The 26,643-nt window shown below is 46.3% G+C and overlaps 1 protein-coding gene across 8 annotated transcripts; it reads right to left on the bottom strand.

Moving 5' to 3' along the window:
• Positions 1-30: 30 nt before the first annotated feature.
• LOC109647269 (MAP7 domain-containing protein 1-like) lies at positions 31-26,585 on the bottom strand. 8 transcript variants are annotated; one of them, XM_069516899.1, is made up of 18 exons: positions 26,120-26,466; positions 14,656-14,874; positions 13,327-13,395; positions 13,110-13,130; positions 10,609-10,772; positions 9,962-10,070; positions 9,161-9,265; positions 6,362-6,481; positions 5,457-5,584; positions 5,052-5,194; positions 4,355-4,614; positions 3,802-4,195; positions 3,296-3,476; positions 1,464-1,568; positions 1,317-1,367; positions 1,177-1,231; positions 852-1,088; positions 31-667 (listed from the first exon to the last, which is right to left on the bottom strand). In XM_069516899.1, exons 1-18 carry the CDS (start codon positions 26,184-26,186, stop codon positions 657-659), a joined length of 2,439 nt encoding a protein of 812 aa, XP_069373000.1. In that variant the 5' UTR covers positions 26,187-26,466; the 3' UTR covers positions 31-656. The 8 variants fall into 8 exon arrangements, with proteins under 8 accessions (XP_069373000.1, XP_069372999.1, XP_069373002.1 ...); XM_069516898.1 differs by having other exon boundaries at positions 5,457-5,608; XM_069516901.1 differs by lacking the exon at positions 13,110-13,130 and having other exon boundaries at positions 26,120-26,585.
• Between the last annotated feature and the right edge of the window lie 58 nt (positions 26,586-26,643).

Here is a 26,643-nt window from a genome sequence, read left to right on the forward strand (position 1 = left end):
TGACGTCTTAATAAAACTCTCGGAGCCGGGTCCCTTTCATAAAGCTTTATTTCACAGATCTCCTGCAGCAGGAGGCCGAGGCAGCCGGGCTCATTACACATTTACATACACTGTCTGTGGCCGGTCCTTACGATGCTCCCCATGTTAAATAACTCAGTAATTCAAGACAAAAACAACAAACACACTCACACACACATTGTTCAACGTAAGATAACAATAACAATATCAGAACGACAGTAATAATACCAGCCATTGTTCGAATAGTAAGTATTTCCAGGATCTGACGCTGTATTTTCTAAAATTTGTTGCACAGTCAGTCATCTTTAAGGTGCACTGTAAAATCTGCATGTGACGTTTCAATAAAACTTGACAAATGCTGCACCAGAACACGCGGTGAAGACAGAGAATACTTGTTGTAGTTTTTATTTATTTATATATTTATAGATATATATATATATATTTCGGATGAGTACTTTCTTCTTCCGGGCAGAGTTTATCTCCTCCTCGTTATCCTCTGCGGCAAATACTGTCGATGTGGATTCAGCGCAGTTCGTTGTTTGTTTGGCACACTCAGTTTGTAAGCCGCTGTGGTGAGGCATGAAATCTCGTAGCTCAAGCAGAGACATAAGGCGCGTCTCCATTGGATGTGCGGGGACTCACAGGACCTCTGCAGAGGAAAGACGACAGGACGGAGGAACAGAGGTGAGGTGATGGAGAGAATAATAAGCACGATAATTGATTGTTATCAATAAAAATTATGGCGAATAAAACAAATATCAATACACTTATTCATCCTATTTTCTTTTTAATTCTATTTTATGTCCAAGTTAGTTATTGTCATTATTTTGTACCTGCGACATGCTGAGGCTTCATCGGGCCCGTCTTCATCAGGAAGGGCTCTCCTCCTTCGAACGCCAGGATCGGCTCGCCCACCAGCCCGCTCTGCTGCTGTCCGGGGTTGCTGCCGTTGTTCAGCTGGTTGATCTCCTCGAAGTCCGCCGCCTCTCCGTTGGCTGAGACGCCATTTTGGTGAGAGGTTGCCTGCACGCCATTCACGACTGCACTGGGGCTCTGCAGGTTTCCAGGAGCTGCGGAGAGATGAGAGAAAAATGAATGAGCTCATCAGATCTTGGTTGATAACATCTTCACTTCGCTCTGCGTGAGAGGTGACGTTACCTTTATTGAGCTCTGTGTCTTTGCCGTTGACCTGTGGAGAAGCTTTGACGTCCTTCTGTGATAATAAAGAAGAGAGAGTTATGTCGTGACAAGATGAGGTTTAGTAGTTTTCCAGATTAAAATGAATCCCGCTGGCTGACCTTCTCTCCTGCGTCACTCTTCCGAGTCCTCTTCATGATCTCCTCGAGGCGCTGACGGAGAGATCAATAAGTTAGACACAGGGATCAACTCAAGTGTGACATGTGTCGTGCAGCGTTAAGATGCTGTTTTCCTCTCTTCTTCCTCACCTTCTTCCTCTCCAGTCGCTCCTGCTCTTCTTTCTGGAAGTGTTTCTCCCGCTCGACGCGCTGACGCTCGGCCTCCTCACGGGCCTTTGCCTCGGCCTCCTCCCTCTAAGTAAAGAAAACACGAAAATGAAGCCAACAAATAATTAAAGTTGAATTAATAATCAAATATACTGTTTAAGAGATATTATTGCAGGAGACAACATCTCACTCGTGTGTGTATGAGTGTAGACACACGTGAGTATATGTGAGGATTAAGAAGAGGACACAAATGTTGTTATGTGATCATAGCTTCACAGCCTGCTGCTGTCTTTCATCTATAATCATTTGTGGCCACCAGGAGGCAGCAAGTGCTCAGTTGTGTGTGGTTCGTTCTGCAGGTTCATGGTTGACGCAGCAATGATACAAAGTGATGCATCTTGGACTCAAACAAACACCCGCTGGTGGCCGCAGTTATCCGGGTCAGACGCTGTGTTCAGGTTTACTCTCCTCCTCTGTGATGACAGAACTCTGCCCTCACTCGCTCCAGGCTTCACTGACACACATGACATGTGTGAACTTCAGATCTGTTATCTCTCCCAGAGGGGACGCAACTTATTTGACCTCTAACTTTTAATTTCTTTTGTGTCTGGTCTGAAAATCTTTTTGGAAAAATGCGGGTGTGAGTTCAGTGACGCCTCAGGAAGTAGAATGTCTCCGACTCGACCATCATGTCAGTCAAAGTGAGTGAGGACAGAAACAAACGCAGCTATTGTATCATTGACACCATTAAGAGCTTCACTGGGTATTTAGATCCAGTGCAGATGTGTCGAGTCTGCAATGAAAACAGAAATTATGATGTGTGAGTAGAACACATCTGTCGAGGGTTGAGCAGCTGCATCCTGATGTTTCTCACGTTTCCCAGTTCACAGAGTTGTTGTTTTTTTTAATCGTTATCTTCTTCAACACTCTTCTTCACCACTCTTCTTCACCACTCTTCATCTGAAGTGAGATCCAAAAAAAACAAGAGGCCACTCCAGTTTGGAGCGAGTTTCGCTGTCGGGGTGGAACAATGGTTTGATTGAGGGTGAGAGGCGAGTCGAGCCAGGGCCTCGGGCGCTGCGTACACCGACGCTGCTTATCCGACCATCAGCCCACTGCGGAGGACGAGCGTTCGAGACGGAGGCGACACAGGCCTGTCACTATCTCCCCCCGGATCACGATGGCTCCCTGCAGCCTCCGTTCATCAGCGTTATTATGAAGGTCACCAGCTGGCATCTGCCCAGGCAGACAAGGGGCTCTCTGACGATCACATGACACACATTGCCGCGTGGCTGCAGCACATAACCCCCCCCCCATCTAATCTGCCCAGATGCCAGACAGTCGGGGGGGTGAGGGAGTCGGAGCAGGGGCCTGATGTTTGGGCCCCGAGTATGGTAAAGTAACCCCCCCCCCTCTCTCTCACACACACACACACACTCTCTCAATGGCTCGTATGCATTAATCTTCCCACAGATGGTAAATGGGTTTACTGCATGTGGGGATCACAGGGATTGGTGTCGGTTAATGGAGATGAGAAGGGTTTCAGTGGTTTCACAGAGTATTTACAGTTGACTGGAAGCCTCATCTGTTTCAGTGAGAGCAGAGTGTAATCAAGGTTGAGGGTTCAATTCCCAGTAGATGTCAGCAGCGTAGTCAAGGAGTTTTGTTTCACTGTTTATTCAAAACTTAATCACTTGATCTCATCACAAGGTCCCTTTTGAAACCGTTTTTTCAGAAACGAGGAAATGAAAGTTCAGGAACAACGTGATGTTTGTGAGATGTAAAGGAGTCAAGCTCAGTTCCCGGCGACTCACCTGTTTCTGCGCCCTCTCGTTCTCCTCCTGCTCGGCTTTAGCTCTCTCCTGCTCCTCCTTCTCCTCCTGAGCTCGCTGGACCTCGTCTCTCAGACGCTGCTGCTCGGCCATGAACCGAGCCTCCTCCTCTCTGCGCTTCCGCTCCTCGGCCTCCCGGGCCATCGCCTCCTCCCGCAGGAGCCTGGAGAGATGTTTGTGAAAGATGAAGTTTCAGCAGTTTGTGGGATTTTAAACTTCACACTTCATTTTGCACATGAGGGAAACGTCTAGAGACGTTTTTAAGTCAGTGCAGAGGAGCTCAGATGAACCTAAAGAAACATGAATTATAAACGACATAAACAGAGCTTCAAATTAGTTTTCAATCAGAATCATTCATTTGATTTAAATTAAGTTTGAATTTGTTACTGCCCTTGAAGAAATCAGGAAATCAAAGACATGAGAACCGGAGCGTTATGAATTAAAGAAATCACAGGTTATCGGGTGTTTCTGTTATTTTGTCCTCTGACCTGTTCTTCTGCTCCTGCTCCAGACGCTCTTGCTCCTCTCTCTCCCGCTGCTCTCGGGCTTGTCTACGTTTCTCTGCCAGGGCACGAGCTGCCTCCTCCTGGTTGTTGGTGCCCGCTGACGGCTTGCTGGCCGGGGCAGCTGGGGCGGGAGCAGCTGGGGCAGGGGCAGCTGGGGCGGAGGCAGCTGGGGCGGAGGCAGCGGCGGCGGCGACATTGGGTGCAGCAGCAGAAGGAGCGGGATTACTGGTGGAGGCTGCTGCAGGAGACGCAGCAGAGGCAGTCGGCTCTACACTTGGCACTGCAGGAGGAGAAGATGCTGTCCCAACCGATGGGCTGAGGGAAGGAGGTGACACCCGAGCTGAGGAAACCACGATGGCGGGAACGTTACCGGAGTCTGAGAGAGAGAGAGAGAGAGAGAGAGAGACGACGAAGAGGAGAGGTGATGCTGCTGTTTTCTGAAACCTCTGGAACGTGGAGGTTAACATCTGAAGCGTGGAAAACCGTTTTATGCTACACATACAGGTCACCTTGAAGCCTGGCGGGCAACACTCACTCTTTTTCTCCTCGGCGGTGTCGGGCTGCTGGGGCTCGTGGCCAGTTTCCACGGCGACCGCTGTGACCGTCTGCTGCTGTACCCTGGCAGGCGTCTGGGCCCGTTTAGGTCGGGTCTTGGTGCCAGGAGGTGTCTTCTTGCCCGTGGGAGTCTTGGAGGCCGCTGCTGCTGCTGCTGCTGCTGCTGCTGGCGCTAGAGGTGACAAGGGCCGACTTTTGGGGGCGGCCGGCGACGGAGGTCTGTTTTTCAGCTTCTGGGTACTGAGGAGAAGAGGAGGAGAGGAGAGAGGAGGAGAAAAAGAGAAGATGAGATAGGAGTATAGAGGTAATGAGCTTCCCAGTGCAGAGCATAGAGCCCATAACTAGGTCATGTGGAAGAAATAAACGACTCCATCTGAAACCCCACATTCGCCATGACTGAGGGGAGAGGGGGGGTGTAACGTGAGCAGAGGGGAGGCAGGGAGACGTATTTGTACATCAGGAAAACCCCATTCTGTCCACAAGCTCCTCAGTGTCGCACCAACACACCTGCTGTCGACAGACTGCGGACTGAACACAGAGTCTCTTTAAGAGGTCAGATTATAGCACCTCCGACCATCTGTCACACATGAACCTGCTCCGAGGATAAAGCACGAGGAACCAGGAGCTCTGCTTATCGTCCTGCATTCGTTAATATACTGGTGCAGATGATCTGGTACCTGGTCTCCGGCCTGGATCTTGTGGTCGTGGTGGCAGGAGATGTCGTCTGTCTCCTCTTCTGCACTTTGTCTTTTGTGAGTGAGTTCTTCTCTTTTTCATTCTCCCTCTCTTTGTCTTTCTTCTCTTTCTTTTTCTTGTCCAACTTGAAGAAAGAGGTGACACAAATATAACCAGTCGTTACCTCAGGCTGAAACATCTGCTAACATCTGCTCACCTGATCGTGCCAGAGAACAACTTTACAACAGGAACGAAAGTTTATATCTTGTGTAACAAGCTGGCAACATCCTATTGACAAAACCATCTCTATTGCCCCCTGGTGGCTGGCTGCACTATAGTTCATTAGACCCATCTCCTCCATGTAAGTGGATGGGACAAGGACTACACAGTCAAAATAAACTTCCTACCGGCGTGGAGTTTCGTCTGCGTTGGCGCTGTGTGATGTCCGGCGTGCTGGCGGAGGAGACCCTCCAGCGCTCGGCGGAGTTCTGGTGCGGGTGGTGATGGGAGCAGGCGTTCAGCGGGCTGGCAGAGGCTGAACGGGAGCAGTGGTGAGAGTCTGAGCGGCACATAAACATGCAGAGAGCGGCAACAGGGCCGGGGTCAGGGCCCACACACATATACACACACACACACACACACACACACACACAAACACACACACACATACACATACACAAACACACACACACCATGCAGAGTGAGAGAAGCCACCACACAAAATACTTTTAGTAACTTCAATCACAAGCTCAATCAAATTTTTTGTGCATTTCATAGTTTATTCTTTATTAAAAAATAAACTCATCAGCTGTTTAAACAGTTGATAAATGATTAAAGCTTCTTTTTAAATAACATTTACTGGTTCCAGCTTCTCACGTGTGATTCTCATTCTTGTATATTAACGTAAACTGAGTTGTTTGTGTATTTTGGACTTTCAAGAACTTTTAGATCTGAGAAGCTCTGGTTTGTGTTTCTCGGCATTTTTAGACTGAATGATTAATCGTACTAATAATTTACACCATAACCAACGATGAAAGTTACTGTTGTGGAAAAAACACAACAGGGTCTGTTTCTATTTTTGAATAACCGGGTGAACCCAGATAAGAAGAAACAACATTCGACCACAATCACCAAAGGGTTCTCTGTAAAAACCCTAAATAGAAACAGAGAAGGAACAGACTACTGTGTGTTATGAGCCATTCAAACTTTTCTCTTCTCATAAAAATGCCATAAAACGTGAGATGAAAAGTTTCTCTGCACGATGCACACACAGAGGATTGTGGGTAAACGCTGGTCGGGGTCTCATACTCACGGGAGTCGCTAGTGTTGAGGAGGGTGGCGGCGCTGCGGCTGCGGGCCAGGAAGGACAGTGTCGGCGTCATGAGCCTCTCCACGATCCGGCTCTCCCACGGGCTGAGACGCAGACTGCGGGCTGACACAAGAGGACGCCGTCAGTGTCGTTAGTTACTGTCAGTACAGTACACAGCTACACACACACATTCACATCTGTACATGTGCACAGTCACACACACACACTGCAGAACATGTGCCGCTCTCTTCTCTCAGACACAAACATTTACACACGTATTCACACCCTGTCCGTCTTCGTCTGATGCACAGTGGAGTTTGTATGATGCATTCAAATTTGAATTCACAAAGGTGTATTGTGTTTGATTGTATTTTATGATATCATATGAGTTGAAAAACAAGTTTGCAGTTCAGCCAGTTGCTGCTGATGGCCAGAAGCAGTTTGACCATTTTTGGGATTAAAAAGTTTCTTGTTTGCTTTTGTTTTCTTTTTCTAGATGTGCTTCATTAACCTTTGGGAGTTTCCTGAGAAGCTGTCTGATAATGAACTCGGCAGAACTGCATTTAAAAAGAATGTTTATTTAAATATATTCCAGCTCCGCCCTGTGAAAGTCCCCTCATCCACTGAGACTTTCAACGCTCCTTCAAAATGTTCGTAAAACTCAGACTCCGAATCAGACGTGATCAGACTCATAGAAACAGGAGTGAACCTTCACCTCCGTGTTACACACAGAACCAGACGTTGGATAATAAAACACAGGGCAGCAAATCTACGTTAATGCTCATTACTTACCACTCGCAAACACATCACACACACACACCACAGAAGCTGGCGTTTGCTCGACCTCTCTTACACCCAGAGCAGTGCAGAGGCCGCTCAGTTTCTGGTGAGTTCAGAATTAGTGCTGTATGTCCTGAATGCAACACACACACACACACACACACTCCTCTGACCACAGCACCGTTCTGATGGTATGCAGCGTTACCGAGTGTCATATGATGAAGACTCAGCACATACGACATCCAGCAACAGCAGCATAAAACCCAATGCGTTGTAATGACGGATGGAAAAACAACATTCTGTGCCTAATGAATAAACACATCTCACTGACTGACATCATGGGGTTATTTCCCTGTTGCATCCTGCTCCTTTAAAAAAAAAAAACGGCTTGTGAGATACGACAGAAAACACACAGGAGACAGACAGATGGGCCGTCAACACCGGGTCTAATGAATCCAGATTGTGTAGACGTCTTATCTCTCGTTACCAAAACCTGTTTTGTTGCCTTAATGTGTTAAACAAACACAAATCTCTCCGTGTGCCGTGGACTGCAGCACACGCCGTCACCTCTGCTGAACAACGGACGAATGATTTTCACAACCTGTTTTATGACTGATAACCTGACTACCTTCTCCCTGTTGCTAGGCAACACTGGTTTCCCTCCTCCTCCTCGTTCTCCAATGCGGCAAGATGAGGCTGAGCTGCTGCCTGGTGATCCACTGTTCACCCGCAGGTAGATTGATGCCTGCGTCTGTAAACGTCACCCACCACCCCCCCCCCTCCTCCGAATTACCACTGGCACACTGGTGACTGTGCAGACCAGAGACACCAGCACTGACGTCCCCTCTGACCCTGCACAAACATTATTATCCTCCTCCGTGTCCCTGCAGCATCTGAGGATCTGTATGAGCGACGATGGAGCAAAGTCTCTTTACTCTAGTGGCGGAGGAACTGAGAGCCGAGCTGCTGACTGCTCTGTGGGTGATACCTTCTATGATGACACATGTTATGAGACGTGACGCTTATGTTCAACTCAGGAGTCTGATGAGATGAGCTTGATAAAACAAGTTAAATTCATATATTACATTTATGCCACCACGTCCAGCTTCATTCTACAACATGAAGAAATTCCCATTTTAAATCAGCTTTAGTTAATACTTCAAAGTGAATTATACAGTTTTTTCAAGAAAACCTTTCTTGCTCCAACTGCGTTTAGTTTTATTATTATTATTATGTATAATAATTCATATCCTGATATTTTCCAACATATTGATGTTGACACTGATGTGGCGACAAGAAAAGTTTGTTGCAAAGGTCGAAAAATTGAGAAACTAGTGAAAATAACCATCGAAACAATATTAACTAATAATATGAGTCTAATAAAATAAAATATAAAAACATAGAAACTGCTCATGTTGTAATGTGAAACTGAGCAAATGTCGTCACACAGCAGTAAATAAATAAGCAAGTTCTCTGTGTAAAATACATTTAAAAAACACAACAGAATTATAAATAACACAAAGCAGCTTCATTTAGTTGCTGTATTTGGTTCATTTGCAACATCCACCACCAATACGACCACCACCACACCAAACCACCAACAGTAAAGTGGAGGAGGGGGGAGGACAACCAAAAACAGATGAAGGTGTCGAGACGAGATGTGAACCCATGAAACAAACGTACCAAAAACATATCAAAGAAGATGGCTGAGTCATGTCGAGGTGAGGGGGAGGCTGATCAAAAATGCAGAGGAGACTCAAACCAATGACAACCACCAAGTGAAATCAAAACCACGATGCACACGAGACCCAGAGCGTGAGAAGTGTGTGTGTGGGGGGGGGGAGTAGGTGGTAAATGACCAGTCACCAAGCACAGGCAGGCAGGCAGGCCACCAGAGACGATAAAGAAAATAAAGATTAGGGAAGAGGCAGGGAGACAGGAGGGGGGGATGAATAGGAAGGGGTGAGAGGAAGGGAGGAGGAGGAGGAGGCCTGGTGGACATTGACGTCGGGTCGTCCTTACTTCTGTTGGGGGAGTTCCAGAGCGTGGCTGAGGACTTGGACAGCCTGTTGTTAATGACAGGGTCCACCTGTCTCGGCAAGTTGACCGTGGAGGCCGAGCATCTGCCTGCACCGGAGAGAACGCAACACACAACAACTGTTCACAAGGCGGCCGAGGTGCGAGGACCGAACTCCCCCCGGGGTCCGGTTCTGGAGGCGAGCGGGGGACTCGCCAACTGGCTTCTCATTACAGTGTAAAGAGGAGGGTGGGGTTAATTTAGATCCAGACATAGGGGGGGAGAGAGGGGGAGGAACTTTGAGGAAAGCATGGGAAGGGTGTGGTAGAGTTAGACGTGAAATTTAGAGGAACTGCCTAAAGCTCTGTTTTTTTCCCCTTCACGCTGTCACGCGCGTTCGAGATCCTCTGCACTTCTGGGGGAGAGAGGCTTGTGTTGACCTCAGGGTCTGGAAGAAGCCGTCACATGTAACAAGACGGTCTGAAAAAGGGAAATTAGCTCACAGCTCCGTTATCCCTCTGCCTCTGTGACACGTTCAAATGATGCACTGAAAACCAATTTTTTTTTGCCCAAAAAGCAGTTTTAACGTCACAATTTGCCGTTTGGCTCATCTTGCCCCCGGGTACCCCGCCCTTATGACATCAGACCCTGCACAAGCTATTTCCTTGCGTTGCACCAGTTGGAGCAGTGAGTCACAGTCTGTGCAGCGCCGCTCAACATGAGGAACTCGAGCTACAGTGAGGATGTGACATATTCCTGTGATTGTGTCCCACCCCGCCCCCGCCCCCGCCTCACACGAGACTCACTTTCTCTGCGTGACGTCTGGTTGAGTCCGCCGGCCCAGGACCACCTCTGCTGGCGGATCTCGGCCCACGTCTTCTTCGTGGACCTCTTGATAGCTGCCTCATATCTCTCCTGCAGGAGCCAACGGTCAAAAACAGTTGTTGATGATTTGACGGTTTAATGGTGAAGTTGCACGATCCCCGTGTTTCCCCTCTTTGTGCTAAACTAAACATCTCTCATCTCAAGCTACAGACGTCTGTCTGAACCCGTCCGAGCCAAAGAGAAAACTCACAAAGCTCGACTTGAACCCGATCGAAGCCCAATGCAGTTAATTCAAGCTTTTTGTTTTCCTGATTACAGACGTCCAACAGCTGGGCTCAAATCAAACTAATGAATAAACATGTTTCCTAAATTAATTCCTTTAAATGAAATTGTGAAGGGAAGAGAACAACAGCTCACAGGTTCATGCAACTTTAGACAAGAAGTTACTGGAAGACGTTTCCCTTTAAGAGGTCAGGAACCGCTGCAGTGATCAATAACTGGAAAACTGGATGTATGCAGCAAATAGCTGGAATCACAGCTGATAATTAAGATGGGACCAATTCCCTGTTTCCAATGGTGAAGAGAGCACCACTGCCCCCTGAGTCGAACCGCTGTGTATCTCCGTCACCTTGTTCTTCTCTAGTTTCAGTCTCTGTTTCTCCTCCAGCAGAGCTCGACGTTTCTCAGTCTTCAGCCGCTGCTCCTCCAGCTTCCTCCTGCGCTCCTCCAGCTGGTTCTCCCTCAGACGCCGCGCCTTCTCCTCCTTCTCCAGCCACTGGGCTTTCTTCGCCGCTGGAAGAAGAAGTCACAGTTTAGATAGACAATAATTTTGTTTTTTGATTCTCCAGGTAAATTACTACTGTGGTTAGCAACCTGGCGTGTTTGTATTAATTTTAAAAAGCAGTTTAGGGATCAGGGTTTGGTCGAAGCTTTCAATGTTTCGTCTAGAAGGAAATTTAGAAGATGAATATCTATACAAAGTTTTTTCTCAATTCATCCAGTAGATGTGGAGATGTGAGGCCACATATACAAATATTTTCTTATGGATGTTTCAAAGTTACTATCTCAACTGTAGCAGTGTATCATGACTTCAGGCTTTAGGCCTCAACCACCAACACCCAAACAGAGCGAGTGAAACCGATGGAGACTGTGTGTTTGCGACACTATGATCTCGATAACAGTAAATAAGCAGAAGTTCCCCACTGCGTTTAACAGCAGCCTCCAGCAGATCCCTGTCTCTCTGCACACTCGCTGCTGCTGCGGCTCATTTCTTCCAGGAACGATTAGACGGCGATCAATCCTCCGACATTAAAACTGTCGACATGCAGCTGCACCACAACAAACATTGACACTTTTCTCTTCTGTTGTGCACGAATTTGATTCCACAACGTATTCTTTAGCCACTGGAACAGTTGAAACAATGGAGGCTCATTGTGGAGGATGATGTGGATGAGTTACAGTCGAGGTGGTGGCATGAAATGTGAAATGTGCAGCATCTCATATTGCTGTGAGTTGCATTTCAGTGAATTGCTGTAGCTGTAGTTTCTGAGGCAGAGACGTGTTTTGAGTTTAGTTCTGCATTCTGCGGCTTATCTTCACTAATGAGCCAAAGAGGCAGACGAGCGTTAGCCTCGTCAACGCTATGAAAGCCTGTTTTCACTCCGCCCTGAATCCAATTCCTGGAGAAATGCAATTATGTCTGCACATTCAAATTGTTAAGCAGAAATGAGAAATACGTGGGGTTAATGCGTGTGAATGTGCTTTTCACATTTCTCCTATTTCTCTGCAGGGACTTGAGCATTTTGTGAAAAGCTGCAGATGCAAAACAACGAGGCTGATTTATTTACAATATGTTCAGATTGACTTGTTATTGAAGGGGTAAATATTTACGCCCTGTTCACACTCATGCAGATATTTTACAAACCAAACTTTTTCCTCTAACTCTCTCCTCTGGCTTCTGTGTATCTGTGCGTAAACATGTTAAACTGAGTATTTGGCAAACTATGATGTCACAGCTTACTTCACGCATGCCCCTCATTGTTGCTTTGTGCGATGATGCACCAGAAAATACCAGTTTCTTCCGGTCAGCAGAAGAAAACAGCTGACATTAGCCTCAGCTACCAGCGTAGAACACGACATGGATGATAAATTACAAGCGTCTCTGACCCAGCTGTCTAACAGCTGTTGTGCAGTTAAACTCTGCATCTTACAATGATACTACATGTGCAGTAGACGAGCTATTATTCAGGCTATTAATGTGCGTTAGTATGGACGGGGACTGAAACTGGTATGGACCCAAAACGTACATGTGAACAGAGATCCTAATGTGTGAAAACGTATGCATGGAGCTTTAATTGCCACCTACCGGCCTGTTTTTGTCTAGATGGAGGTATTTTGTAAAACAGAGGGGGAAATATCCGCTTTAAAAAAATGCAATATTGCTGTTTGCAACCATGCATTCATGCTCTACATGTAAAAAAAAAAAACGTAACGTTGTACCATGTAATTACACAGAAGCAGACAGCAGCAAACTAAACTTATCTGAGAGACGAAGCAGATTTCCCCGTAACTGCAGCATGGCCACATTACTGATGCTAATGAAAGCAGTAATTAAATCTAATCTGTCTGAGAGGCCTGCCCTTAGTTCGCGGTAATGACTGCTCATCTTTCACGCCAAGCGCCACAGGCTCCGAGGGACGTCTCTGCAGAGGACACGCCCACCGAGCTCAGATCTGATTGGCCGCTCGCTTTCTGGTCTTCGTCCACAGGGAGAAGCCCTGTGTTTGAAAACTTGATATGCTCTTTCAAGACTTTGGGGCGAGCAGGATATTTTAGAAGTTTAACTCTGCTGCCAAGATGTAAAACCATGATTACAGGTTTGTGACGTGCAGGGAACATAAAGTCAAAATTAAGTTTAAATGAACATGAGCAGGAACGTTTAAGTGAAAAGTGCAACAGCAGAAAGTTCACGGGGTTCACGAGGTTTCACCTGAACGACGACGACTGAAAACCAAAACTATTCGATACATGGTGGAAGATGAAATTACTGAAATGGAAGGAAAATGGAATTCCATTGCAGGTTTGATGACGAGTGCTGCGAACGCTCAGGGTTTTAGTGAAGCCCCTTACCTTGCAGCTGAGTTTGCTGTTCTGAGAGCCATGCAAGGAAAAACAACAAGAGACGTCAATAACCGTCAGTCAAGAGCAGAGTGACACAAAGGAGGTTAGGGTTAGAAGAAGAAGAAAAAAGTTTGTGCAAAGTTACTGCCAAGGAATTCATGCTTTATTTTATGTAGGAAAATCCAGAGTTGATGGTCACGTCCGCATAGTTTTAATAATTTCTCACCGATATATCGGGCCCTCTCCTCCCTCCGCTCCTTGGCGAGCTTCTGTCGTTGCTCTGAGCTCATGGAATCTGTAGGGGAAAAGAAAATGCAGAGCTTTCAGTTATGACCACAGGGCAGAAAAAACCACAGAGGGATTATAGTAAAATTTCATCTGGCCTGAGGAGAAATGAGGTTCCCCCAGGGAGGAGAGAGGAGAGAGATCCCTAACCTCCATCAGCTCATTCTCTCTTTTCATCCAATCATAACCTGACACGCTCTCCATCAGCCAATCACCTGGTCACCTCCCTGCTACGTCCCGCTGGGGTCTCAGTAACAAAGTCTATTCCTCTATTCACAATAAATGTAACTTCTTTCTAATGTACTCATTTGAAATTAACTTGAACAGTTTTTTTTAATCAACTCATAAAATAGACCTTTTTTTTAAATTTGACAAAATGCCAGAGGAAGGTTTAATTCAGTCATTGATTCAGTTTCAAGGTCAGTGCAGCTCCCTCTCTTCCCGCCCCTCGTGTGTATCTCAGCTTTGACCATTTCATCCAGTTTTCAGTCGTCTTCCTCCGCTCTGATAACGAGCATGAATCCCGACGGGCTGTGAAAGACTCACTGGTGCAACACGAGGATTTGTGTTGCTTATCCTTCCTTAAAGCTGGCTGTGAAAAGCCACGACTGAAGAGCCGCCCACGCCCACACCCACACCGATGTAAACCAGGACCCCCGGGGAGCTCGCTGAGCCTCGTCTCCTTTTGTGTTTCTTCTTCGCGCTATGTAATATGCATGCCATGTGTTCTCAACCAATCACAGCGGGCCGTGCGGCACTTCAGTCTCCATAGCAACCCCTCCCTCCCCACCTCACAGAGAGTTTCCTGCACCGCTTCGTTCTGGACGATACGCAGACGCTGTGAAGTGCGGAGGGAAATAAATCTCATTGGCCTGGAGAGTCAGTTAATGCACCAGTACACGCACCACTCCCCCGTCCCCCCCCCCCCCCCCCCCCCCACCCCGTCCCCACCACCAGCACGTCTCCCTCCACACTTTACAAATGATGATTTAGCTTTCGGCCACAACCATCAGTCTACAGGGATTGACTCAATATACATCTAAATAGCTGTTAGGATGATAATATCATATCCTATATGAAATCAGAAGGATACATGTCCCCCGTCTTCATCACCCGTGCAGTTTTGTCTTTCATACTTTAAACCCTGATACTTTGAATGTATGAGACAAATGCTTGTTCATCCGGACGACGGAACCATTGACAAAAGCAAAAGTGCCGAGGCTCAGGCTGAGAATAATAGAATAAATGTGATGGTGTAAAATTCTTGTACCTTTCTTGGGCTGCGGGCTGCCGCCGCTGCCCGGCGTGGAAGGCCGGACATCCGTCTTTGAGGAGGACACATCCGTCCTGGTTGGGGTCTCGGTTTGGGGGCTGGAGTCTGATTTAGGGGAGAGGTCAGTGACGGCTGAGTCGTCTGGGGTCAGGAGGTCTTTCACCAAAGACTTGTCTCCGCACTGGATGGACTGAGGGTCGGTCTGCAGAGGCAGAGCTGCAGGACACAAACAGAAAGTGACAGATAGATTAACACAATAATCCTGACAATCTATGAATCTGCTTCCTCCTGTCACTGATGCTCAACGTCTAATTCATGACGTCTTACTGTGGTGTCACGTATCATTTTCTACCTCCGCTGCTTACACACTATGAACCTGTAGCGCTCACAGCGGCTTCATTAGCACACTCGCTCACGCCTCATTAGAAATCATTAACATCTTTTTCACGTGTTATTCACACACATCTGTCGACGCCTCACTCCCACTTCCATCCCTCAAGTCGACAGCATCAAACACACCCATCAGCGGCAGGTGAGGTGAAAAGCGTGGGAACAAGTCTGCATCTTAAACATGACGCGTAGCCATAGCAACAGATTAAAAGTAAAAAAACACAAAAGTGACTAAGACACATATTGATTTTTCTTGCAGGGGAAGATGAAAACACTGGAGATGGTTGAGGACGATTCTTTCAGCTTTCTCCCCTAACACAGTGAATATCATGGGGATAATTATCGCTGGATTTGACTAATGATCCTGAAGCAATCTATGAATCCCCTGACGTCACCAAGAGGCCGTTAAAATATCAATAAAGAGAGTTCAGTTGTTAAAACTGCAAACATCCCGATATTCAATGACTCGACAAGCGTAAGTATCTTGAATCCTTTAAAAACTTCCACGCGGTCATGAGGCCAGACTTCCTGACCTCCGACCTTCATAAAGGGTGACAAAGAGTTTGCAGAACGCCACAGGTCACATCCTGTTTCAATCCCCGCTCTGACTTTGTTCTCACAATCGGCCGCCCCGCTGACATCGTCACTGAATTCTTCTGCTCAGCTGCTGCTTGTCCGAATCACACTCTCTCTCTCTGTCTCTGTCCGATTGTCACACTGGAGAAGTCGGTGACAAACTGCAGTGACGCATAGCGAGGAGGTCGGGGGAGGAAGAAGAAGCAGGAAGGAAGAGAGGGGACAATCTGTGCTCCTCCACAAGGACATTGTGAGGAGCGAGAGGAGAGATTTACAGAGGGAGGAGAGCCGGCAGACAATGAGAGGGGAGGAAAGATGGTGCAACAGCCTTGTTTTTGTAATGACAGAGGAGGAGGCGACAAAAACGAGGAGAGATAAAGTCAGGAACAGGAGGGACGGAGATGTACAAGAGAGGAGCCGGCAGCTCAGAGATAAGGAGGTGAGGGGCAGGAGGACAGCTCTGTCCAATGGGCAGATGGAGCGTGACGTTCTCCTCAGTCCCGTCAAAACTCTCACCGAACCACTAAATCACAGATTAACACTGGGCTCTTCTCCAACTGTACTGAGGCTTAATGCACGGGCTGCACCACAGAATACTAATGGAGGAATAATAGGACGTGAATTAGGGCCCCATGTGTGTGTTTGGATTAAAGAGGAACCTCAACCACAAAGATGCAGGATCATGTTGAGACAGGACTGAGCGACTTCTACCTGATGTTGAGGATTTGGTAAAAAAGAGGATTGCACCGCTCCTGCTCGCTGGAGGAGATTACTTTGAAAAGATGAAAACACAGGATCGTATCGGAAGCACTGGCAAGTTGAGTCAAATGTTTAAAGAAAAAGGAAGCGACGCAAGATAACACTGTCTTTAAAAAGTTGAGAATCAACATTTTTGTGTAGTGTTTGTCCGTGTGGGTTTACAATGTCCACTGGGATTGGCTCCAGAAACAAAGATGGAAGGCGACATCCCTGCATGAACAATGTTAATGTCGCAGAGTTCCCTCTAACTAGTTATTATCATCAGTACAGCACGGGTGTGCTGGTTATGTGGTTAAATCCCAAACAGCTCTTTGAGAGACAAGTGATGACAGAGGTAACTCACGGAGGAAACATCAGAAATAAGAAGTTACATCTTTCTCTCTGTTACAAATTGAATGAATCAGCAATAAAACACAGACATGTAGCTTTGAAAAACACATTTCTGAAAGATAATGAGTCAATTTACTGATCTTATGACTGTTAATGACTCACTTCTCTTCTATTGTACTGAGGAGAGCCAGTGTATATTACCATTGAACATCTTGTGACTGACGCAGACGTTCAGCCGGAGCTGCGTACGGTTCAAAACAAGTCTCATATGTCTTCAGAGAACTTCATAAAAAGTGGGAGTGACTGGTGGTGACGTGCAGGGGGCGGGAACAGTGTTGCCAGATGTACGATAACTATCGTGTTTGTGCGATAACTTTTCCCTCTGTACGATAATGGACGGTGCACGATGAGACACAGAGACACAGCTAGTGAGAGAAACACAAGATGAAACAGGAAGTGAGAGTTCAGTCAAGACGGGCCGTCACATGTTCTCCGTTTTCTTCACTATCAAACTAATCCAGTGATAATACTAAGAGCGAATTTGGTGTAACTGAATACAGCTTTAGATACAAGGAGCTCAGGTTGAGGCAGCACAGAGCTCACTGAGTCCATGGAAAGATTATACCTCATGTTAATATCACTGACATTTGTGATGTCTGCGACTGCTTCTGGAAACCAAAGTTAAAATAAAAGGCCTTGATCGAAATATGCAGCTTTAGCATTCATGATAGTGGAGCTTCTGCAGCGACTGAGAAACTCACAAAGCTTTTTGAAAAAATACATGTTCAAGTGCATCGCGGGGGATCAGACATTCACGCGACACAGAAACATAAATGCAGCACAATGTTTGTTCGCCCGTCGCTCCCTCAGCTCCTCGACCCGCCGCCGCCGCAGCCATCTCAGGTTTCTGTGCCACTGTGACAGGTTTATAAATAGCGATAAGCACCGGACTGAGAATGTCGGCCATAAAAGGGGCTGGCTTCTATCGAGCCACCTCGGGGACGCCGCAGTAACCACAAACTTCAGCATGTGGGACAGCAGACTCCGCAGGGACGTTTATTCTGTTTGTGTGTGAGAGGTGCCAGACTGAAGGCCACATTACATTTCAATCACAGCTCAGATTCACCGGTTGAATGTTCATTACACAAGAGAAACAAAAGCTCTGTTTTCTTGGAGGCCTGCGATTGTTATTGTACTTCAGTGAATGACGCTCGTCGTCATCGCCTCCGAGGATTTAATGTTTGAACAATAAGGACGTTTCTTGTTTGTAAATAATGCATTTCCTCCAGCTGAAGGGAGAGGCTAATTATTTCCTACACTTTATTAAAAAAAAGGAAGTGACTTGACAACACACTGACGTCAGATTCACGCCCATCTACCAACCAATCAATTCCAGGTACAGGTAGACGCAGCCCACGTATGTGAAGACGACAGAACTCCATCTCTCCGTACTCCTGTTTCTGGGTTTTTTCCCAAAAACGCCCCAAAAAGAAAGTTTCAAAAGAAACATTCCAAAGCTGCATGACTGGTCTGAGGTCATGTTTAATTTGCATGTGACTGGGAATCTGCTGAAGGTAGTTTAACACAAATTCAACTGTATTGTCAACACTTGTAACCATCACATGTACAAGTGCCTCATGACGGGAACACGTACGAGCTGTGAACATGGACATATTTTCCATAACATTTATATCACATGACTCGGGCGCAGGATGACTTCATTATATATTGTAACGTTTGGTATTAACAAAGTCGATGAGTCCAATATTCCCACGGCGCCGTGAAATAAAAACACATCAAAGTATCATCGTTCACATGTGCCTGCAGCTGCCAGGGATCCATTCATACAGGATATAAATACTGTGATATTAAGAATTTACTATTATGGGTTCAGTAAAGAAGAAAAATATTTGAGCTGATAATCCCTTCAATTAGTCTTTTTTGAATTTGGGGGTGGGGGCAGTGCCTCGTGTGAAGCAGGTCATGCTATTGTTTGAATAAATGTGCATGAGAGTGTGAAAACGTGTGTGTTTGTGTGTGTGTGTGTGTGATGAGTGGGACATGTTGGATCTGGGTCAGGCCGACCTCAGGAATCTCTGGCATCCACACTTCCCTCACACATGTTCCTGCAGCACATGTGTGTCTTTAGTGTGTGTCTGCGTCGTGTACATGTCCACAAAGAATACAAATCAAAGCACTGTATGTGTCGTCAGAGCAAACAGGATCAAATTTTTCAATATTACCACCAAGACCTGTGTCAAAGAGCACATGTACGCTTGACGGACGCCTCCTCCGCCCCCTTCAAGTGTGGACAGAAAGAAAAAAAACGGAAACGCACTGAAGCATTCGTGCCGCAGGAAAAAGCAGAGGAAGAACATTCCTGAGACTTTGGTGCAACAAAAGCCAAAACACACGCCTCTAGTTCGGGTGCAGGGAGAGCTGGGTGTGTGTGTGTGTGTGTGTGCAAAGTAAATATGGTAGTTTTCCCATTTACAAGGATTAAGACGGTATCACAGCATCATGGAGTGACACAACAAAGTCAACAACACAAACGGTCACCGAGGCCGGAGGAAAACTTCCGGCCTCGGTGACAAATGCTGCATGAAGCTTTAAACCCGAGCGACAGCTGTGTTTACGATGAGCTCCAGGTTGAAGCAGCAACAACAAGCAGAGCTACTCATCACTGTTAGAGGGAGAAGCGGGGCTGGTCTGTGATTAAAGAAGAGAAACCTTTCTTTTAAAGCTTCATGACAGAGTCTGTTTTCTCTTTAATTGTGCAGTAAAAAGCCAGAAGTGAACTGACCGTCGGCAGAGTGACGTCACTCCGATTGCCCGTCACATTTTCCAGCCTCACACGGCACGTTTGAAAAGGTGAACGAGGCAAATTCCCCAGAGACGCTCTCGATAATGTTTCACACAGAAACATGATGACGACAACAGACATGAAACTGAGTAAAAATACTGAGAATGGGGATGCGAAGCGTTGTTTACAGTATTTTCAGTAAAGTTCTTTTCGGAAAGACTAATTCTTACTGCGATGAACACTGGGAGCTGAACTTCAGTCAGGATGTGTGAGAGCGACCGGATCTTACTCCTCTGCAAACCTCGGGGCGCTCCAGATGCTTTTAACCACAGAAGTGGGTTACCCAGTCACAAAGACATAAAACAGAGCCAAGCATGAATCATAGAAAGACAATCTATTATTCACATTTTCCCTCTTCTCTACTCTGGTGCTCGAGGTTGATACTAAAAATAAGGTCAGAGGTTGTGCAGCCAGAAAGGAACGAGAGAAGATTTTTCAGGACGCTGAGAAAAGCTCTTCTTCGAGACAGAGAGAAAATAGAGTTGTTGTGACCGAGGCCCGGAGTTTTACTTCCTCAGCCGGGACGTTGTCCTCACGTCGCCACAACACAGCGAGACACATGACGTAAATAAGTTGAGCATAAGACGGATCTACACTCAGGCATCATCAATACTCAGCTGCTGAGAAAGAGACGATTTAAAAGAAAGTTATTAATAGAGATGATGTCATAGAAACGAAATGTCAGTTACATAAAGTGGAACAAAAGAGAGTAACAGGAAGCAAACACAGATCTGTGGTGCAGCTGATCTGTGTCCTGTTTATCTGTCTCACTGCCGACCCCCAGCCTCTCAGACACTAACCCAATCAACGTCTGCAAGGAAATCATCTTTATGTCCTTCCAAAGCAAACACTCCCCTAATTACATCTTCTTTTCTTTCATTCATCTCATTCCTTTTTTCCAAGATGAGCCCCTGAGACGTGACCTAGCAGACAGAGAGGACTCCCGCTCCTGAGCCGTGTCTCTTATGTCCCTTTTCCACTCGGCAAAAAAACTAATACCCATCTGGCTTTTGTCTGCAATGGAAAAGGAAACAATTGGCATTTACTCCTGCGTCGAATGACTCTTTGGTACTCAGGTTCCATCTGCTCCGATTAGCAGTGATAGAAACTTGATCAAATAATCAATTTCTTCTTCTTCTGTAGTCCAAAGCAAACTTATGACTTGCGTCGAACTTCCGGGCATAGACCCGCAAACAGCCATGAACGTTAGCTCAGTTTCTGACACATTGGTGACGTCAAATACATCTTATCGGAGAAAAGGACAGAAAGGCAAACCCCTGTACTGGCAAGATTTGTTTGTAAAAGTTTATCACTGAAGTTTTGATCGTCTTTTAGTGACGGGAAGTTAATGAATTGAATCAACACAAGCGCACACAGGGCACAGCTGCACCACCACACGGTTGGGCTCATTAACTAGGGCATAACTGTATCTGGCTGACTCATGTTGACCTGGCAGCCGGCTGAGCTGTGATGGTGGAGTTTAATCTGGGCCGAGGTCTGGTTTCACAGCAGCTCAACACATGACACAGTGAAACCTGGGGAAAGCAGTTAAATGCACGTCTCTATCTCGAAGACACTGAGATTCAGATCAGATGGATATTGAGTAAAAATGAGAGCTGATGTGATCGGTTGATTAAAAGACAGAAAACTTTCATTAGTAGTGAAGGTGTAGGTTAAAAAAAACCCAATATGTGATTATTTCCATGAAAGTTGATTTTAGACCTTATGTCAACATTTCATGAGGTAGAAATAAACCTTCCTTTCTATCATTTCATGAATGATGTGAAGAAGTGGCTTCGGTACCTACACTCACTGAGGCGAGGCTTTCAAGGACGAGCACGACGAGCTGCGAGCTTGGACGCCGCGGCTCTGTGTGGGTCACGCATGAAGCAGCGTGGCGTCACTGAGAGGAGACTGCAGAGGTCGTCAATCGACTGGTGCAGCGGGGGACGCCGCATTTTTACTCCTGCTCATCTGCAGCTCAATAATATTTGCGAGGATCCTCACACAACCTAAAGTGAGGACGGTCTTCTCTCTCTCTCTCTCTCTCTCTCTCTCTGTGTTTGGGAACAATAGATCAGATCTGTTTTCAGTCAAGATGGCCGATCGTGTACATGTGTCCGTTTGTGTTGTCGTCCGGCCTCCGAGATGGAATTCGGATGCAGTTGTGTTGTCGGTTTAGAGAAAACCTCCGCCATCATCTCTGCGGTAATATTAGAGCCTGCGGGTCCTGTGACTGAGAGGTTGTGCAGTGACTGACGTGTGTTTGTGTGTGAGAGGGCGGCTGCGTCTGCGATTCCCCTGAGGTTGAAGAAACACTCCGACAAAAACATCCAGGACATGTTGCAAGGCCACATGGGTAAACGAGGGACGAGTACAGAACAGAACCAAACGCTGAATGTATACGAAGCTAAAAAAACAAGTCCGGCTATTTCCGTGAATTCTTTCCTAAAATAATATCAGACATGTTTATGCATCTTCTCCTTCAAATAAAGAAAACTGAACTCACGAGGCCTCATTTGCAGCAACAGAGCGAACTACTATTCAGCAATAAACATGAATCCAGCTGCATTAATATTGATGAATTAAACTTTAATTAAAAGTCAACTGGCTGAGCAGCAGAACAAGGGAAGAGAAGGCAGGAGCCTCTGGGTTTAAGGCCCCGAGGACACAATCAATACTCTCAGCTCTGTCTACGACATCAAAGGGAATTTTCAGGTTGTATATTTAAGATGGAGCAGTGGTTAAGACGGTCGCCTCACAGGAAGAAGGTTCTGGGTTTGAACTTGACGTCCTGATGCTCTGCTCCGTCCAAACGTCTGTCTAGTTCAGTAGATACTTTTATCCAAAGCCACTTAAAACTGTGATGAACGTGAAATCAGAAACTAGCTCGTACTTCATTATTAAAATCTAATAAGAAATTAGCTCACGCCTGCTTCCAATTTCTCCCATGACCCCCCCTGCCTTAGCTGTAAATGCTCACAGATGTGTAGGTGTTGGTGAAATGTGTGACGACACTTCTCTTTATGACCAAACTGTGCCTCACGCCGTTCGCTAACAGGATTACGCTGCAAACGGGATTATCAATATCAATGACTTCTCCTTTTTTTGAATGCCGGATGCAAAGGGAAACATGACTAATCTGTGGATAAGCTTCTCAGGAAGCAGCAGCCTTCTCCTCCTCCTTCATGCGCAGCGGCAGAATGGAGCATTTCCTCTGCCCTCCTGTTCAAGCCGTAGTCGTCACGGCCGATTTATGGCATCTGGTCACACGGGCCGCTGACGTGGAGAGGAGAGCGCTGTGGTCAGCTCCGTCTCCTCCTCCTCCTCCTTCTTCGTCGACAATCCACAATGACGTGTCTAAACCTTGATCAGGTTCTCAGAGACATCCTAGCCCCCCCCCCCCCCCCCCGGCCTTTGGTCTCCACCAGTACAAGTACTGGAGTCCCCCCCCCACCCCCCCTTCAGGCCACGAGTTGGCAGAGCTGCTAGAACTTGAGCTGCGACTGACTGTGGGAGATGAGAGGAGCTTTGTCTCTTGGGTTTCTGAGTTTTTCCTCATGTACTGTATTTAAGCATTGGAACCCTCAGTAGTTTTTTTAAATGGATCCTTCATCTCACAAAGACGTAAAACAAAAAGCTAGCCTCTTGTTTCAGAAAGTGTGACTGTTGCTTGCATGCTAGTTAGCTTAGTTTTAAAATGAAAACCTTTAAAAGTGAATTGTTAAATCATTGCTGCTTGAGGGAATTCATTGTTAAGGTCATTTAAAAAAAAAAAAATCTCATTCCAGCTTCTTACATGTGAGTATTTGAGTTTAGCTGGATAATCAAGAAAAGAATCAGCAGATTAATAACGTCTGACGTGTGAGTTACTCAGCTCTGTTCAGAGGCTGTAAACCTCACACCGAGCGGATTTCTTCTTCTTCTGAGATGAATAGATGAGGATGACTAATGGGGAAGGTTTCTTGGCCAAAATCTACATTTCCAGGCCGGCTGCGATGTGGAGGGCGTGCCAAGAACATAACGTCAGCATGACTGGGGAAACTCGGGAGGCCACAGAGAGTCCACGTCCCATGATTACTTCCACAGAGGAGCTTTCAACTCCCAACTCTTGTTACTCTCAGAGAAACAAGAGTTATAAGAAACGTATAGAAGCACAAACAGAGGATTGTCTCAGGGAAGGAAGTCGCTGCCACTCCTATTGTGAGCCGCTAACACAGAGTCTTTGAACATGTCATGTCATGGAGGGGCTTGGTCTGGCTCCAGCACTCGACAGGGAAGAAAGAAAGGAAGCCGCTAGCTGTGTTTTCCTCAAATGCTCCGAGTAGCTCAGAGTCGGAAACACCAGCAGGCACAGAAACGGCCTCTGACTAAATGGCGTAATGTCGCTGGTTGACTGGTTTCAGGGGGTGTGAGGGGCGACAGGACGGATGAGGTCAGGGGGGATAAGAATAGGGTGGGGGTTTTACAGATTTCAATGCGTTAGTCTGCGAACCTCAGACGTACATAAATGAGTGTTAAATGGGATTATAATCCACTGTCACAGCTCCTTGTTGCCTTCACTTTCTATATTTTCTTTGCTTTTCGATTGCAGAGAATGAGACTCAGGAGTCAGAGAGAAGGAATGTTTCTGTTTATCTAACGCCCCTGCCTTTTTCGGCGTCGAGCATTCCTGTCACATGTTGATAGACCCTGCTGCTGGAGCTCTCTCTCCTCTCTCCGGGCCGGCGAACCAAAACATGCCTTGTCTTTCAGCTGAGATCGCTAATTAACGGGAGGGGGGGTTTGTCTGCTCCGGGAACAATACGACCTTGTTGAGCTTTTCAATAAAGAGGAGTGAACAGAAAAGTCCCCAGATTTTGTTGGGTTTTCGAGCTTCACATCTGAAAAACGCACACGAGACAGTCTGATGCTCCAACAACCACAATCCTTCATCAAATCTGACTGTTTCAGGTAAAACAAGGGCCGAGGTTAAGTTCTTTCTCATTTTTAATAGACCAAATGATCGATCAACCGAATAATCAATCAATTCTGAGACTGTCAGTGTGCAGCCCTGCGTGTTTGAGCAATTGTAAACACAACAGTGAACTCCAGTGTTCTCCTTCATCATGAATGTAACCGAGAAGAATCTAGAACAGGAACCATTTTATTCCCTTTATTGATGAATGCATTTGGCCTCTTAATCCCAGCATCCACCGGGCTTTGGTTGCTATTCTTCTTCTTGCAACCACCAGTGTTCGTTCAGACACCCACACATGCAGTGATCGGGCGAGCGAGCGTCATGGCAGCGTGGCAGAAATGAAAAACTGCTGCAGACGTTTCTCCTTCCATCCAGTGCTGCACATGTCGAGTGGAAGCGGTGGGGGAGGAAAGTCACCTTCTACCATTTACACACAGGTCAACATGGGATGTATGTATGATGGAGGGGTGGCGCATGAAGCTGATTTAAAGGAGGTCATTGTTAATGAATGAGCCGGAGTGAGCTCATACAAGAAACTGCAATTTCATTAAATCCAGACTGTTTTTTTTAAACACATCCAGAAATTAAGAAAAACAACTGGAGCCACTTTTATTATCCGGATCATCAGACCTCCACTGACATTTATAATATTTATGATACTGGAGAAATCAGGACAAGCCAAACCAAATTGGGTTCTGCAGTTTTTTCCAGGCAAACACGCAAACAACAAATCAATGCACCATCATTTTTCAGACGCCTCTTTAAGAACTGATGTTGTTATATGAGCAGAACAAGAGGAAATGGGACATCTGCTGCCTCATTATGAGGATTTCACTGAAATGAATTGTTCCCTGCAGTAAGGCTGGGAAATGAAACTGGATATATAATCATCGCAATATGATTTTCATCGATAGCAATATAACAAAGGTTGGAAATATATCAATATATTGCTTATGCATTGTGTAAGCACAGTGCACATTGATCCAGCTCATAGAGGAGAGTTTCAAACCCACAACCTTCACTCAGAAGCAAAAGTCAGACTGTAAATAACGATGAGACGTGATAATTATCAACATCGACTCATGATTTCAAGTCATTTTTTTTTAACATATCGTCCAGCCCTATACTCTGCATCCACTGGATCAGCTGCAGAGAGGCCGGGCTATGTGAGAGGAGGCATCAGCTGGAAACATCTGCATGCAGCTGCCTTGGTGCTCTTGAGCAAGCAGTAGAATCCCCTATACACACACACCAAGGAGCCCACTCTGCAGGGATGTGTTGCAGCAGGAGTGAGAGCCAGCTGCACCACCAGCTCTGCCCTGGTTGTGCATATGTGGGCCATTTTTCTCCCTGACGTGTTGGGTAATGGAGACCACAGCTCCAGGATGTGGTGCGGACAGGAGGCGCCTGTTAGAGACGCTCATAGGCGGCCACAGTCTGCTGCTGCTGCCGCTGCTGCTGTGGAGGAATCAGCCTGGACCCACAAACATCCTGTTTTCACACATTTGACCTCCCAGCAGCTGCTCTGGATATAAACACCTCATCATCCGTCTCCTTTTTTATTTCTAAGGATCAATACTCACATTTGTCTGTTAGTGTCAGCTTCTCCTCGAGTTTATTTCCCAGCTCCTTATAATCCATCGTGTCCATTCAGGTCGCTGTCACATTCCTCAGAGTGAGAGAGAGATGAAACTCCCCGGCACAGATCAGCCCCAAACACGCCCTGGGTAAATCCAGCCGGAATAAAAAAAAAAAAAGAAGTGACCCAGGAGGAATTATGTGGGAATAAAAAGAGGAATAAAACACCAGGATCCGAGACAGAGAGGAGGAATGTGAGCGAGGATCAATTAAAGAGAAGTGGTGTGTGGGATTAATAATGATAGAGAGGAGGTTCAGTTCAGCGGGTCCACAGGTCTTCAGTGGAAAATCTACAGTGTGAGAATAAAAAGCTTCAGATTCCAGCCCCGGAGATCAAGCTGCAGAGAGTGGACACACACGCTTCCGGTCAGAGGCTTTAGAAATAAAACAAAGTAGTGGGGAAAAAAAGAGTGGGTCCAATGTGGGTCAATATATTTCAATATAAATCGCAATTTTTCAATTTCTATAT

Source organism: Paralichthys olivaceus, chromosome 20 (genome assembly GCF_024713975.1).
Source record: "Paralichthys olivaceus isolate ysfri-2021 chromosome 20, ASM2471397v2, whole genome shotgun sequence".
Taxonomy (NCBI): domain Eukaryota; kingdom Metazoa; phylum Chordata; class Actinopteri; order Pleuronectiformes; family Paralichthyidae; genus Paralichthys; species Paralichthys olivaceus.